The 15469-nt window shown below is 43.1% G+C and overlaps 1 protein-coding gene across 1 annotated transcript in view; it reads left to right on the top strand.

The window, feature by feature from the left end:
• IQCM (IQ motif containing M) overlaps positions 1-15469 on the top strand; it is a 255448-nt gene that overhangs the window by 122544 nt on the left and 117435 nt on the right. Inside the window, exon 8 of the mRNA XM_053256944.1 lies at positions 7597-7667. Coding sequence (XP_053112919.1) covers positions 7597-7667 — 71 coding nt within the window. The remainder of the gene's footprint in view (positions 1-7596; positions 7668-15469) is intronic.

Raw genomic sequence — 15469 nt, 5'->3', positions numbered from 1 at the left:
CAAGACTTGTTGTTTGTTCATTATTCTATGTACATCATACACTAATGCAATGCTAAATAATAGCAAAATATTCAGGCATGGCCCAAGATGGCTTCTGAAGCAGGGTGACAAATACCATTTATCTTGTCCCCTGTTCTAACCTCCCTAACCAGGAGGTATGGTAGCAGAGATCTGCTGACCAGTCAGCAGGAAGGCAAATAACCACTCCTCCTCCTCCTGTCTCCCCACTGATTTTCCAAAGGAGGAGGGGAGAGATTAAAAGAAGAATTGGAAGAGTGCTAGGCTTGAGCATCTCCTCTCTTCCCCTTTCACAGCAGCACCACTAGCAGTAATAGCAGCAATCTGGTAAGTGGGTGAGCAGGTGGAGGATGCCTCAATTTTTTCTGCCTCCCCTCATCATTCATCACCCTATGCACTCCACCAAATTGCTGCATGGTCAAGCTGGCCCTGAGAATCTATATATAGTCTATCTGTCAAATGATAGGAGACAAGCACTTCTTGTGCACATTTTCTGATTTTTATTTATTTTATTTAACATATCTTAATGCTGCCCAAAACACAAGTTCTCTGGACAGTTTACAAAACAATAAAAACATCCAATACGAAGATTGACACATTTCAATAGTTAAAATTTAAATAGTTAAAACTATTAAAACACAATAAAACACAATTAAAACAATATCTAATTAAAAGCCTGGGTGAACAAAGGCATCCTGACTGCCCCTTTAAAAGTTGTAAGAGATGGGGAGGCTCTTATTTCAGCAGGAAGTGTGTTCCAAAGCCTTTGGGCAGCAATGGAGAAAGCCCGACCCTGAGTAGTCACCAGACGAGCTGGTGGCATCTGCAGACGAACTTCTCCGGATGTTCTCAATGGGCGGTGTGGTTCATAGCAAAGAAGACGTTCTCTTAAATACCCAGGGCCCAAGCTGTTTATGGCTTTATAGGTTATAACCAAAACCTTGTACTTTGCCTGGAAACTTATCGGCAGCCAATGTAGATATTTTAAGATAGGAATGGTATGGTCTCTCCGAGATGACCCAGAGATCAACCTGGCTGCTGCATTCTGGACTAACTGCAATTTCCAGACTACATACAAAGGCAGCCCCACATAGAGCACATTGCAGTAGTCAAGTCTGGAGGTGACCAGCAGATGTACTACTGTTCTGAGGTCATTTATCTCAAGAAACGGATGCAGCGGGCGTATCAGCCGATGCTGATAAAAGGCACTTCTGGCCACTGCCTCAACCTGGGACACCAGGAGAGAGTTTTGTGTCCAGAAGCACCCCCAGACTGCATACCTGTTCCTTCTGAGGAAGTGTGACCCAATCCAGAACAGGCAGATCAAAATCATCTCTGGAGTTCCGACCCTAAACAATAAGTACCTCTGTCTTATCTGGATTCAGTCTCAGTTTCTTACCTCTCATCCAGCCCATGACTGCCTTCAGGCAGGCATTTAGGGAGGTTATGCCTTCTCCCGATGATGTTGACATGGAGAGCATAGTGATAACACCCTGCACCAAATCTCCTGATGATATCTCCCAGCGGTTTCATGTAAATTTTAAACAACATCAGAGACAATACAGAGCCCTGAGGGACACAATACCGAAGTTCAGTTTTTGAAGAACAATAGTCCCCGAGAGATACCATCTGGAATCTGCCCGAGAGGTCAGAGTGGAACCATGGCAAAGCAGTGCCTCCCACCCCCAACCCCCTCAGACGCTCCAGAAGGATACTATGGTCAATAGTATTGAAAGCCACCAAGAGGTCACAAAAGGAACAACAGAGTCACACTTCCTCTGTCAATTCCCAAATGGAGATCATCCACCAGGCTGACCAAGGCAGACTCCACCCCATAGCCCACCTGAAAGCCGGTCTGAAAAGGGTGTAGATAATCCGTTTCATCCAAGACTGCCTGGAATTGGGAGGCCACAACCCTCTCAATTATCTTGCGCAGCCATGGAAAGTTGGAGACAGGCCTATTGTTGCTCAACTCTGAGGAATCCAGGGAAGGCTTCTTCAGAAGTGGTCTAATAATTGCCTCCTTAAGGCAAGGTGGCATCCTGCCCTCCCTCAGAGAAGCATTTATGATCTCAACAAGGCCTTCCACAACAACCTCTCTGCCAGATAGTATTAGGCTAGCCATGTCAGGCAAGGGTAAGGAGAACAGGTGGTAGGCCACATTGCTCCAAGCAGCTTGTCCACGTCCTCAGGAGTCACAAACTGAAGCTGATCCAGCTGAACCACATAAGAGGAGTCACTGGACACCTCTGATTAAGACACTGCAATAATTGTGGGGTCTAAATCCAAGTCAGCCTGAATACGAGAGATTTTATCCACACAAAAATCATTAAACATGTCACAACGGGTAATAGATGGTTCCAAATTCTGATTCAAGGGAGGAGGGGCACTCATTAGCCTTCTCACAACCCTGGACAACTCTGCTGGATGTGAACTTGCGGACACAACACGGGCCAAAAAGAATCGCTTCTTTGCCGCCCGTATTGCCAGAGCATAGACCTTCAAATGTGCTCCATGTTGTAATCTGTCGGATTCGAGTCAACCTCTCCGCTTCAGCCTCCATAGTTCTTCTGTATACTAAGGGGCCAATTTTGAAGCGGGTCGGAGAGGACGCTTAGGTGTGATCATGTCTACTGCCCTGGTGAGCTAGCTGTTCCAGTTTTCCAGTCCGTCAAGTCAGTTAGGGACTCCATTGGGCAGCGGGGCGATCGGTACACCAACATAAGTCCCAGTCTATCCCTGGTCCCCAAACTTAGGTACACACATTCAATATGGTCAGACACTTACACAAGGATCCTGGTCAGAGAGAGGTTATTCTTATAGACCACGCCACTCTACCTCCCTGCCCATGTCCCCACACTTGCTCTTCAACAGAATAACCTGCAGGGAGAAGCTGGGACCAGACTGGGCCACCAGCCTCCCCCAACCAAGTCTCTGTAATACATACCAGGTCTGCCCCTTCATCCAGAATCAGATCATGGATGGTTTCTGACTTATTGTGGACAGATCTGGCATTACAGAGGAGCAAGGTGAGAGTCTGTGGGCAGTTGGCACTGCTCCTCAAGGTCAAAGAGCTGGCAGGGCAACCAGAAGGGGAAACAGAGAATAGATTTCTGACTTTTCTTCCACTGTAACTACGTGCTGACCTGCCAACTTTACTTCTTCTATTCCCCACCACCACTAGAAGAGCCACCCCACAGTCAGTGGACACACCCATTGTCCCCCCATCCCCAGACAAACCAAGACACATCTGAAACATCCAGGATCCGAAAACACCAGAAGCCAAAAAATATCACCAGACCCTCGCCATCATTGCCCACCAAAATGGCTCTCCCAAAGGAGCGACCCCCTTTGGTGTCCCCCCTTCAGTGGCAACCCTGCCGGTGCCAGGCCTGCCGCCACAGGGCAGCAGCCCCTTTATAAGCCCAGAAAGATGGCTAATCTGAGCAGCTGACCCTCAGGAACTGCTGATTCACCCCCTCTGGCCCCGATCCCTCACAGACTCACCTGCAGGGCAGCCACAGCCCCACACAATAGGGGGCACACAGGCTGGCAAACTGACAACAGCAGACAGCAACCACACAGGCTCTCACCACTGGGCATCCACTGTCACTGGGAAGCAGATGTTAAAGCCTCCTCCTCCTTACAAGGCTTCTGACAACTGAAATTATTTGGCTGAAACTAAAGGCCAAACTGTACATTATGACAAGCATGTGACTGGCCCTTGTAAGTTTGTTCCCCCACAAAAAGTAGCCGTGGGGAGCCAATCCAGGTCAGGTCTGCAGTGTGAAGGAAGGTGGTTTTAATTCTTCATCTCTGTCACATCTGTTATTTGATCTGAGCGGGGACGAAGGGACTCCCATTGGCACCAACAGGGTCTTCCTTCTAAGGTTCAATCAGTCAATCAATTTATTACAGCCACAAGCCATATACAGAACATACAAAGATTAAAACAAGATTAAAAACACAATATGCCAACAGTAATATAATGCATAATATTCAGGACAAAACAATAGCTCCTATGAATTAGACCTTAAACAAGATCTCAGTCTAATAGCGAGATAAAAGAATTTTGCCACCACCTTAGTAACCTCATTATTTTAATCCTCAAGACAGAAATTCAAATAAAAGGAGTCAGCTCTTCCTGGAAATTGCTCTAACAGAGGGAATATGAGTTCTTCCATAGTAATTCCTTCTAAGTTGTTGGGGGTGGGTGGATGGATCACTGAACTTTTGGGACTATGAAAGGGGCAAAGGATGAGGCTCCCCTTATCAGGATGAGGCTCCATTATGAATTGTATTTAGGGTGGAGGAAAAAGCATACATGGGCCAGTAATGTGCTTATAGTGGTCGCATTCACACGTAACAGCAAACTGCAGGTAGATGAACTTGAGGTTAATTTTTTTAACTGTTAGGTATGTGCACAAAACCAGTTTTCCCAGTTTGGTTCAAGTCTGAACTGGGTTTGGTTTGCGTCTGAACTCCATTTTAGAGGCTGCTGCACATGCTCCCTGTCCATTTTCTCTGGGAAGGCATCATGATGACTTCCTAGGAGGTGTTAGTTATAATCTACAAAGCCCTAAGCAGCTTGGGCCCTGGGTATTTAAGAGAACGTCGTCTTCATTATGAACCCCACCGCCCATTGAGATCATCAGGAGAGGTCTGTCTGGATTTGCCACCGGCTCGTCTGGTGCCTTCTCCGTTGCTGTCCTGAGGCTTTGGAATGTGCTCCCTAGTGAAATGAGAGCCTCCCCACCTCTGACAATTTTAAAAAAGTCTTTAAAGATGCATCTGTTTACCCAGGCTTTTAACTGATACTGTTTTGATTGTTTTTAATGTTCTTTTAGAATATTGTTTAAAATTTTTTAAATTGTTGTGTTTTAAATTTCTTGTTTTTGTTTTTAATTGTTTTAATGTTGTTTTTATCTTGTTGTAAACTGCCCAGAGACGTAAGTTTTGGGCAGTATAAAAATATGTTATAATAATAATAATAATAATAATAATAATAATAATAATAATATCCTGGGGTCTGGTCCACTGTGACCAAGGATGCACTTGCAATGTCAGACCCCGGCAGAGTAGTCCAGGAATACCCAATCATACTCATGCCCCTGGGTTGGCATGCTGGCCAGGAATTAGTCCTCTCATGAGAAGGCCAGGATACTAGGGAGGAACAGAGGCTCTGTAAGCTTTGGTCCTCTGTCACACTGCACTCTCATGAATTATTATTTATTTATTATTTTACATATTGATTTTACATATTTTTATACCGCCCAAAACTTATGTCTCTGGGTGGTTTACAACAAGATAAAACATTAAAACATTAGTTAAAAGCAAAAACAGAAAATTTAAAACACAACAATTTACAAATTTTTAAAACAATATTCTAAAACAACATTAAAACCAATCAAAACAGTGAATTAGGCCATCCAAATTAAGGCCCCCCCGCTCACTCGGCTCACTCATATGACTCATCCATTCTTTAAGGTTATTAGAAGGCCCTGCTCTATAGTTTACCTATTTGTTAGACACAAATATAGCAAATCATACAAATACATGCTCATTCTCCAATTCCACAGCCTGAGAGATCACACCCAGTCTAACATTCTAAATGTTAGAATATCAGGCTGCAACGGAAATTTCCCTAAAGTGAAATTCAAAAGACAATTTCACAGTTCCTCCAAGAAGAAATATTGGAGAATTTTCTCAGACAGTTTCTTCATATCCCATTATGTGTTGAATATCAGTTCAGTTCCACTAATACTAACACTAGTTGACATTCATCATTTAACTGGAAGATGGTTTTGTGGCTGACATTTTGGCCTCTCAAGCATGTATGCAGCAAAGGAAGCACACTGTGCATTTGCTGCATGCCAGAAAACATAGGAACATAGGAAGCTGCCTTATACTGAGTCAGACCATTGGTCCATCTAACTTAGTATTGTCTACACAGACTGGCAGCAGCTTCTGTAAGGTTGCAGGCAGGACTCTCTCTTAGCCCTATCTTGGAGATGCCAGGAAAGGAACTTGGAACCTAGATGCTCTTCCCAGAGCAGCTCCATCCCCTGAGGGGAATAACTTACAGTGTTCACACTTCTAGTCTCCCTTTCGTATGCAACCAGGGTGGACCCTGCTTAGTTAAGGGGACAAGTCCAGCTGGTTACCACAATAGCATGGGAGCTCATGCGGAGGTGGGTTTTTGCCATTCTCCCCTTTGAAGCACTCTGTGATTCATAAAATATATTCCTCAGGGCTGCATGACCCTCAGGGACATATTTTCAGGAGTCACAGAGCATTTCAGATGAAAGGGAAGATTAGTGTAAATTGCTTCCCCATACAAGCACCCATGCTGTTCTACTCTGGAATGCAGCAAATGCACATCTACTTCTTTGTCTGAATACATGCCTGCTTCATAACTCAGGACTACATGATGGCCTGTAGTTCTTAAATTACAATCACGATTGGGGAAGCCAATTGCAAATGCTCTGATGTTTAATTAAGAGGCACCTAATTTAGAATGTATAGTTAACTTTTGAGCCCTTAAGTAATTATTTAAACACACTCAGTTTAAGAGATAACATCATATCTTATGTAGAAACAAAGTCAGTTCATTTACTGAACTTTGCTACTGAGCATTTAACACCTTATCTCTCTGAGGCTGTTATCTCTCTGGCTGAATTTGTGAAAATAGGACCTACTCATTCAGCTATAAAGGGCTATTCAAGGGAGTTTATTTACATAAGTACAGCACATGACTTCATTTACAAAAGCAAGCTCTAAATGGGTAAAGAGATTTATTATATATAGTGCAGCATGCTGGGATTATATCCCACTCTAGCAGTTGTTAGAAGGAAGCCTGAATAAATATTGCTAATTGACCTTTCAGTAGCTATTTTCTTAGAATAGGATGATTCTTTTATTCAAACATTTGTGTTTTGTACATCTGTATTGTATTTTGTACATTTGTATTGCACATCTTTAAGTAAGTAAGTAATTTCTATTACAGTCACAGACCAGCATCTTTAAGAGTATTGGCTCTGTAGAGATTTTTTTTTTTTAAAGTGGAAAACTGTGGACAAAAAGTCCACAAAAAGTGGACAAAAGTTTCCAACCCCATGGACAGGGTACATTACTAAAGATATTTTTGAGATTAGATATTACATCACCCACAACTGTCCTGGAAAAGTGCAAAGCATTTTTTGGTTGCCATGCAACAAAAGGAATTTGAATCCATAGGAAATGTTGTGAATATTAGGCTGACTTTTGATCAGAAACTATCAAGCAATCTTGGCATGTATTATTGGGCAAGATCCAAATGAGCACAAGCTGTTGCTCTGTTCATGCACAGGGGCTGTAGGCTTCTCAGAGGCATCTGGTGGGCCACTGTGTGAAATGGGATGCTGGACTGGATGGGTCTTGGGCCTGATCCAGCAGGGCTGTTCTTATCTTTTATGGATTTTAAGCTCCCCTGTTCAAATGGTAACCCATTGTGCCCCTTGAAACTCTCCAGCCAAAGGCTGGAATATAATCATACATTTCCCCCCTTGACAATTCACTAATCAGTCCCTTTCTTCCTAGATGTTGCTTTCAAATATCAAACTTGAAAGACGTTCGCAAGAGAGTAAGAAGCATGGAAGGCGGCTTCCCAGGTGATTTCTTTTGTTTTTATTTATTTATTGGGAGTGGGGATCAATGTACTTTCTTTCCTTTCCTTTTTCATTTTTTTCATGTTAATATCCTAAATTGCAAAATGAAAGGAATAGGTTAAAATATTTTAAACATAGATTTAGGACACAAACTCACTCAGAAAGATGCAGCGTTTTGTACATCTAAGTAGAGCCGGGGATTGGCTTACCAAACAGCTAGCATTAGCATCTGACCCCATCCAGGTCTAGCATGGGGATGAAATCTGTCCTGGAGTAGGCTGTATGCAACAATGGCAAGTCCTTTGCACATCAGGAGAAGATTCTGACACCTAGGCCTTAGCATCTGTGGAATGTGTTCATCAATCTGGGAGAGGCATGCAAGGGGCACCCTTGCTAGACTGGGTTCTAGATCTTCCTCAGAGCCAATTTACTTTTAAAGAGAAGATGTTAAGAGAAGCAGGCATGCACTAGGAAGGTCATTTGTGCAGATACCTCCTGAGCCCTACAATCAGGATTGCCAACTCTGATTGAAACTATTACTGAAAATTCCCATCCTCATTATTTTTCACAACATCAACTCCTTAAAATCTTTAGGATTGCTTTTAATAGTTACCTGGAGACTCCAGTCCAATCCTGGAGGGTTGGCAACCCTAGGTATGACCTAGGAGGCCCCTTAAGAGCAATCTGCTGCCCAGCAAGTTAAAAAAAAAATCAAGGAAAAATAAGGTAGTGTGCAGAACTCTCCTTTGCGCATCTTTGTTTTCAACCCTAATGCTGGATTGTGCCCTAACTTTGCATCTAAATAAAGGTGGAGATTATTGGTGTTCATTGACACCATCTGCTGTCCTATAGCACCCCATGAACATTTTGTGAGCTGGTAATATTAAAAGAATTGAAGTATCAAGCTTTTAATCCAACTTTTTGAAGCACTATTTAGGTTTGGTCAAAAATAGTTGGAACTAATGCTTAGTGATGATACAAATCTTGTGGTTTTTTGAAGTCTACAATTTGGTATGCCTTACAAATATTATTACTTATAATGAAAACAAAGGGAAATGCAAGATTTCCCCCTAATGCCCATATCCATTCATCTGTCTGTCTGTTTCTTTCCTGCCTTTCTTTAAGAAAAATCTGAATGTCTGACCGACATCTTACAAAAGTCTTACAATAGTACCACTAAAATCACATCAGTACAGCTAAATACAAAACAATCAACAAAAAACAGATAAGAAGAAGCAAATATAGCACAATAAGCTAGCAACATAAAATCACAAAACAAAGAGATGAAAGGCTTGCTAAAATAAAAAGTTATTCATCTTATGAGGAAATATTATCAGGGAGGCAGCCAAATGGATCTTCTAGAGTAGGGGGTTCTACAGCTTAGGCACAGCAACAGAAAATGTCATTTCCTTTATAGCCACCAGCTGCACCTCAGATGGTAGTGGGATGCACAGCAAGACTTCCTTAGATGATTTGAATGGATAGAGACTTAATGGGAAGAGACTGTTCTTTAAATATCCTAGATATAGCCATTTAGGGCTTTGAAGGTAATAACCAGCATTTTGAACAAAACCTGGAAATGGACCACAAGCTATTGAAGGTGATTTAAAGGAAGAATGATATGCTCCAAAAAATGGGCTCTCGTCAAAATGATAGCTGCAACAATTTGAACCACCTCAATGATTTTCAGCAGCAGAAGCCCCATGGAGAGTGCATTGTAGTAATCCCATCTGTATTTTGTTTGTTTGTTTATTTCTTTTGTTACAAAGTTATATGCTGTTTTTCAACAAAAATATTCTCAAAGCAGTTTACATAGCAAAATATATGAGAAAATGGTTTCCTGTCCCCAAAGGGCTCAGTCACAGTCCAGTCTCCGGTGTTCCCTCTAAAAGGGATTCCCAGATGTAGTTGACTACAACACCCAGAATTCCTAGCTGAAATGGCTTTTGCTTGGGGACTATGGGAGTTGTAGTCAATAACATCTAGGGATCTCTGTTAGAGGGAACACTGGTCTCAACCAGTCCCATGATTTTAAGCTTCACCGTTGCCACCAAGTACACTTTTATATTTTCTCTGGCTGTTTCTACTAAAACAACCTTCAAAAACCTCTGTCACATTCAAAGTTAGGTAGTGTGGAGAGGGCTCTAAGCATAGGGTGGGGAAAACAGACAGAAACTTTCAGATTTTAAAATTCAAAACCAGTGAAATTTTACTTTATAACAGTTCAATTCAAAACAGTAGATTTTCTGGAAACTTAGTACAAAGAAAACAGTGGCCATATGAGCATAAAGGCATAAATAAATGGGAGAAAAATGCACCCAATTTAACCTGCACCTAATACTGTGCCGTAACCTAGAGTCCTTACAGGAGTTTTTTACAATCACATCTCTCAGTCAGCTTCCGCAGCAAGCTTTGCCTTTTCCCTTGCTCTGCCACAGGCCTTGCTCTTTCTCTCCATACTGGTGGGTTCAATTATAGTCTGTTCCTTCAGCTGCTTTGAGAGTGATTCAGTTCTCAAGAGAGTTTTCAGCTTAACTCCCAGTGATTTCTCAGCTCTATTTTCAGCAGCTCTTCAGTGATTGTCAGCTCTAACAACTCTTCTTAACTGAGCTCTGCTCTCCAATACTAACTCAACTGCAAATCCATCCCCTTTTATATGTGTAACGCAACCCACATTTTTGGAATTCTCAAATCAGAACTAACAAAAACCAGACTCCACCCCCCCACCCCCCACCCCCAGTTTCTATTCAGAACAGTTTAACAGAAACTTTGAACTTTTGACCTTACAAGATAAGCTATTAGATACACAATGGGGAACAGGCAACCATTTTAGAACATAAGTAAATTAATACATAATATAGAGCAAACAATAAAATGGAGGAATAACCTTCATGCTTCACAGGCTCACAATCTAACTCCCAACTGCCAACTCACATAAAGGAGACACCGGCAACAGCCCTTTGTAGTTATGCTGTTCTGGAACAGTTGCATTCTCCGCCTAAGAAATATGAGAGTCATCATTAGAAATGGTGCCTCTTGCCTAAGTGAGGCTATATGTAACTAAGGCATGCATCACTGTGGCCAGTTCATCCTTTTTCAAGAACTGGCACAGTTGGCAGAAGCAACCCTGAACTGTGAACCTGAGTTTTTGAGAAAAGTGCAAACCCATCCAAAGACTTCAACTCTATTCAACTGACCAATAAAGCATCCATGTTGTCAGGATTAAGCTTCAGTTTGTTGACTGACATCTAGTTCAATCAGGCTTTCAAGCCCTGATTCAGAACCTGAGGCTGTTCTTACTCGCAGCCTAAACCAGGATAGGGATGCCCTGCCTGGGTTAGGTTACATGTGAGAACTGCTGGGATCAGGCCAGTTCTGGTGCGGCAGGACCACCTAGCCCTGTTTCTTAGCCCAGCATCTGAGGTTAAGGGAGCAAGTGGGCTACGGGTTCTTGTGCAAGCCGGGCTACTACTAGCCTGGCTGCATACAGAAATGGGTGCCTAGAATGCCTGTCTCTTGGGGGAATCCACCAATGCATCACATTTGTCGTGAAGTGCATTGTGGGATTCATGGAGGCCGGGACAATGAGTCTAGGTCTCTCTTTACTAGTGCTGCCAGGAAAAGAGTGGAGATTAATCTGTGTTGCTCTCAGCAGTTCTGGTTGAGTGGGCTTGTTTACCACCCAGGCTGTGCGCGGTCATCTGGGGAAAGGTAAGTTAAACCCTGCCTCCCCGCCCCCACCTGCCCGACCATGTGCATGGTTATGTGAACTGAGGTGAAAGACTGAGAGCCCTTGAAACCTATCTGTTTGGCCTGGCTTTCCAGGGTCTTTAAACTGTTTTAAATATTTAAATTGTTAATGGTATGAACTTTTTAAAAAATGGTTTTGTATTGATTGTTTTTAAAATGACTGATTCATAGATTTTGTTTTTGTTGTGCACCACCCAGAGCCGTTTGGATGGGGCAGTATATAAACATTATCAATCAATCAATCAATCAATCAATTGGATGCCATCATTATATGAATGGGACAGAGCTCCTACTGTGGGAGTGGTTTCATGTAGTTGTCTAACAGCATGGGGGATAAGATGGAACTTTATGTGACACCTAAGCCAGTTACCATGGCAATGAGCTGAAGTTCACCAGAACCTCTTCTGGCATCTGATTCCCAAGATGGAAGGAAGCAATTGCAACATTGTCAGTGTTCACCTTGACAATGATCTCGTGGAGGAGACGCTGTCACAGGAGTATTCTACCTTAGCCTGGATTCTTTTGCCCAGAGACGAAAGTTTGGGGCGGTGTACAAATTTGACAAACAAACAAACAAACAAACAAATTCCTAAACCCAATGACCGTAGCTCAGTGGTAGAGCATCTGCTTTGCATGAAGGAAGTCCCAGGTTCAATTCCTGGCATCTACAAGTAGGGCTGGGAAAGACTTCTTCCTGAAACCTTGGACAGCCACTGCCAGTCAGTGTAGACAATACTGAGCTAGATGGACCAGTGGAATAACATGCCTTCCTATGTTCCTGTGACATCCCTCCTGATCCCTCAGACCCAGAACAGGCAGAGATGGTCACTCCAAAGGAGCCCTGGAGCAATGAGGATCCAGTCTCCCAGCAAGACGACCCTCATCTGTAAAAACCCCTCCATTGCTCCCGAGTCCCCAGGAGCAGAGGTTTGCCGCAACAGGACAGAGCTTCAGCTCTGAAGGCAGTGTTCACCTGGTTGCTTAAGGCTTCCTACCTGATACATCTACTCAAGAAGAGGGGAGGCTGACTCAAGCACCTTCTTTAGAGTTGGGTCAGCCTGAAGATCCAGGAAGGGATGGGGCTCTTACCAGCTACATAAATCTTGAGTTGGCATCAGTCTTTTGCTGGTTCAACATCTCTTGTGAGCTCATGCCTAAACCTTTGCTAGACCCAGGTATAGACAAAAATGGTACCCCAATGGGATGGACAACCATCCCAGCTGGGTTGTCCAGAAGCATCATCCTCCAGCAATATTAACATGCCTAGCATTTTTTTCAATTTATTTATTTATTTCTCAAATTTGTACACCGCCCCAAACTTTCATTTCTGGGTGGTTTATAATAACATAAAACCAGTTAAAAACATATAGAAAAACTTAAAAACAATTTAACAGTTTAAAAATAAACCAGAGATTAGCATATTTTCACAACATAAGAGAGCCACAGTATTTCAAAAGCTTGGACCTTGAAACCCAGATCCCTCATATCATATACTAAGTTCACATGTTTTCTTCTCTCTTGAACTGCTTGCCGAATAAAAAGGAAAGTGCCTTGAACTTATGTAGGTTGCTTTTTTCCTTATGACCGAATTATTTATTTTATTTTATTACTTTATTTTTACATTTAATATCCCGCTCTTCCTCCAAGGAGCCCAGAGCGGTGTACTACATACTTAGGTTTCTCCTCACAACAACCCTGTGAAGTAGGTTAGGCTGGGAGAGAAGTGACTGGCCCAGAGTTACCCACCTAGTTTCATGGCTGAATGGGGATTTGAACTCGGGTCTCCTCGGTCCTAGTCCAGCACTCTAACCACTACATCACTGCTGGCCAGTCTTCCCTAGCCCTTAGCTTTAATCTGTATACATACTGGCTGAGCCTTGACACCGTTTATACAAATGGGATACTATTCTCAAGTAAAGTGAAAGCATAATTCAAAGCAGATATTGACATGGAAAATTAATCAATAAAATTGGCCTTTCTTCACACTAACTGGTTAGTGATTGTGGGGAGAGCATTTGCTGTCCACTGATTAAAAGAAGGAATTAGAAGGAAGCAATGCACTGGGAAGCAGGAGCCATAAGTGCGGAACAATCTGGGAAGCCATACCTTCCTCTCATAAAAGGGCTGGACCATTTGGATCCTGTCAGTGATATGTATACTCTCCCATACATTGCTTTATTTATTTATGGATTTATTTGCTACCTATTTCAGCATTACTGCTCCAGATATTGCATTCTTGCTCAGCACAAATTACATGAAATTTTTTGCTAGCCTCTTGCAGCTCGTAACTAAATCACCAATTCTCTGTTCAAGTCCTCCAACAGTTTGCTGCTAATCCTCTACAGATTAATCTGCTTTCTGTGGTAATCCTTTCATCTGCTGAAGTTCAAAGATGCATAATCACTAAAGTTAGTGCTTGACAGAATTTCCAGTAAAATGGTATCAGGAAAGTGATGGGTGTCTGTGTTTTTTCATTAAAAAATTAATAAATTTGGAGGTGGGATAAATAAATCCCATATTCATGAATGGTCTTTGTCAGGCTAGATCATAGGCAGGCTATCTCTGGAGAGTGCAGTCCCCCCAAGTCAGAACCAGGAAAGATGGGCAGACAAGCAGGAACTTGGTTTGAAGAACAAAATAGGAATCAGAGCCAAAACTAGAGGTCAGAAACCAGGTGGACAAGTGAGGGGGCAAGGAGCAACCTGGGGTCAGGGACAAGTCAGCAGTCAAGCCAAGCACCGTCAGGAATCAGGAGCAAGCTGGAGGTCCGAGACAAGCCAAGAGTCAATTCAAGCAAGCAGAAAGTGGTAGTAACCAGCAGCATCCCAGAACCAAGTGACCTTGATACTGAAATAAAGCTTACTTCACAAAGGAAACTTATAGCCTTCCTCTTGTACAGGGATGTAGCTATAATTGAGCGGACAGGTTCCCAGGCGAACCCAGGCCCCCAGCTCTTGAGGGCCCCATAGCTCCACCCCTCCCTATTTTCTTCATTATCTCCCTCACTCTGAGGGGCAGCTGGGGAGAGGGGTGAACATGGGCCTCACAGCATGTAAACTGTGATGTGCATTAGAGTAGCACTATCACATATTGAACATAACTTGTGGCACACTTGGCAAAAGGAGAAGGAGGGGGGAGGAGGAGGAGGAGGAGGTTGTCATTGCTGGGGAGAGGGGTGAACATGGGCCCCCTCTCCCTTAGCTCTCCAATGGTTGGTCTTGTTGAGCAGGGCGTGCCTAGGGCTTGAGGACTCAAATTCTATTGCAGTGCAGCAAGCTTCCACAAGGATTTCAGCCTGTGCCTAGTGTAGGAACAGGTCAGCTCCTCCTGACCCATCTTTAATCTTTTATAGAATGTTTTAAATCTGAAAATGACATATTCTGTACCATTTGCCAATTTGCTAATAGCTTTATATCTGAGCCAATGAGAACTTCTTCTTTGCCTAGGCATACGATAATATACCTGCCTAGCCATAAGATGCTATATCTGAATAAAGGACAGAAGATGGATAGGTGGCCAGCTACAAATACTAAGGGGGACCATGGATTTATGACATGGATTTATAGATTTATACTTGGACAGGAGCAAGAAGAACCACAGACAAGGTGAAAGAGGCATTAGGTGACTTGCCTGCCTGCCTCGTTCATTCAGCATTGCTACCTACTGTCCTCCTCACTGGTTTAGAGGCAAAAACACACCAAGGTACTGGGACCCAGGAGTGGGGCAGAGAGAGACAGCATGTAAACTATGATGTGCATTAGAGTAGCACTATCATATATTGAACATAACTTGTGGCACACTTGGCAAAAGGAGGGGGAGGAGGAGGAGGAGGAGGTTGTCATTGCTGTTCTAATGCATCAAAATCACCTTATGTAGCTGTCTAGGATTGCCCTTCCTATTCTTGAGGGGGCAATGCTGCCCTGGATGATTCATCACTCATTCTGACTGCCAGGTTTGAGTCTTTCCCAATGATCATTAGCTCTAACAACAGTATCCCCACTGAGTCACCCCAAAAACAAATGTTGTAAGTGGTCAGGTGAGCCCAGCCCTATTTC

The sequence above is a fragment of the Hemicordylus capensis genome, chromosome 5 (genome assembly GCF_027244095.1).
Source record: "Hemicordylus capensis ecotype Gifberg chromosome 5, rHemCap1.1.pri, whole genome shotgun sequence".
NCBI classification, from domain to species: Eukaryota; Metazoa; Chordata; class Lepidosauria; order Squamata; family Cordylidae; genus Hemicordylus; species Hemicordylus capensis.
This window is presented reverse-complemented; position numbering and strand designations above follow the sequence as displayed.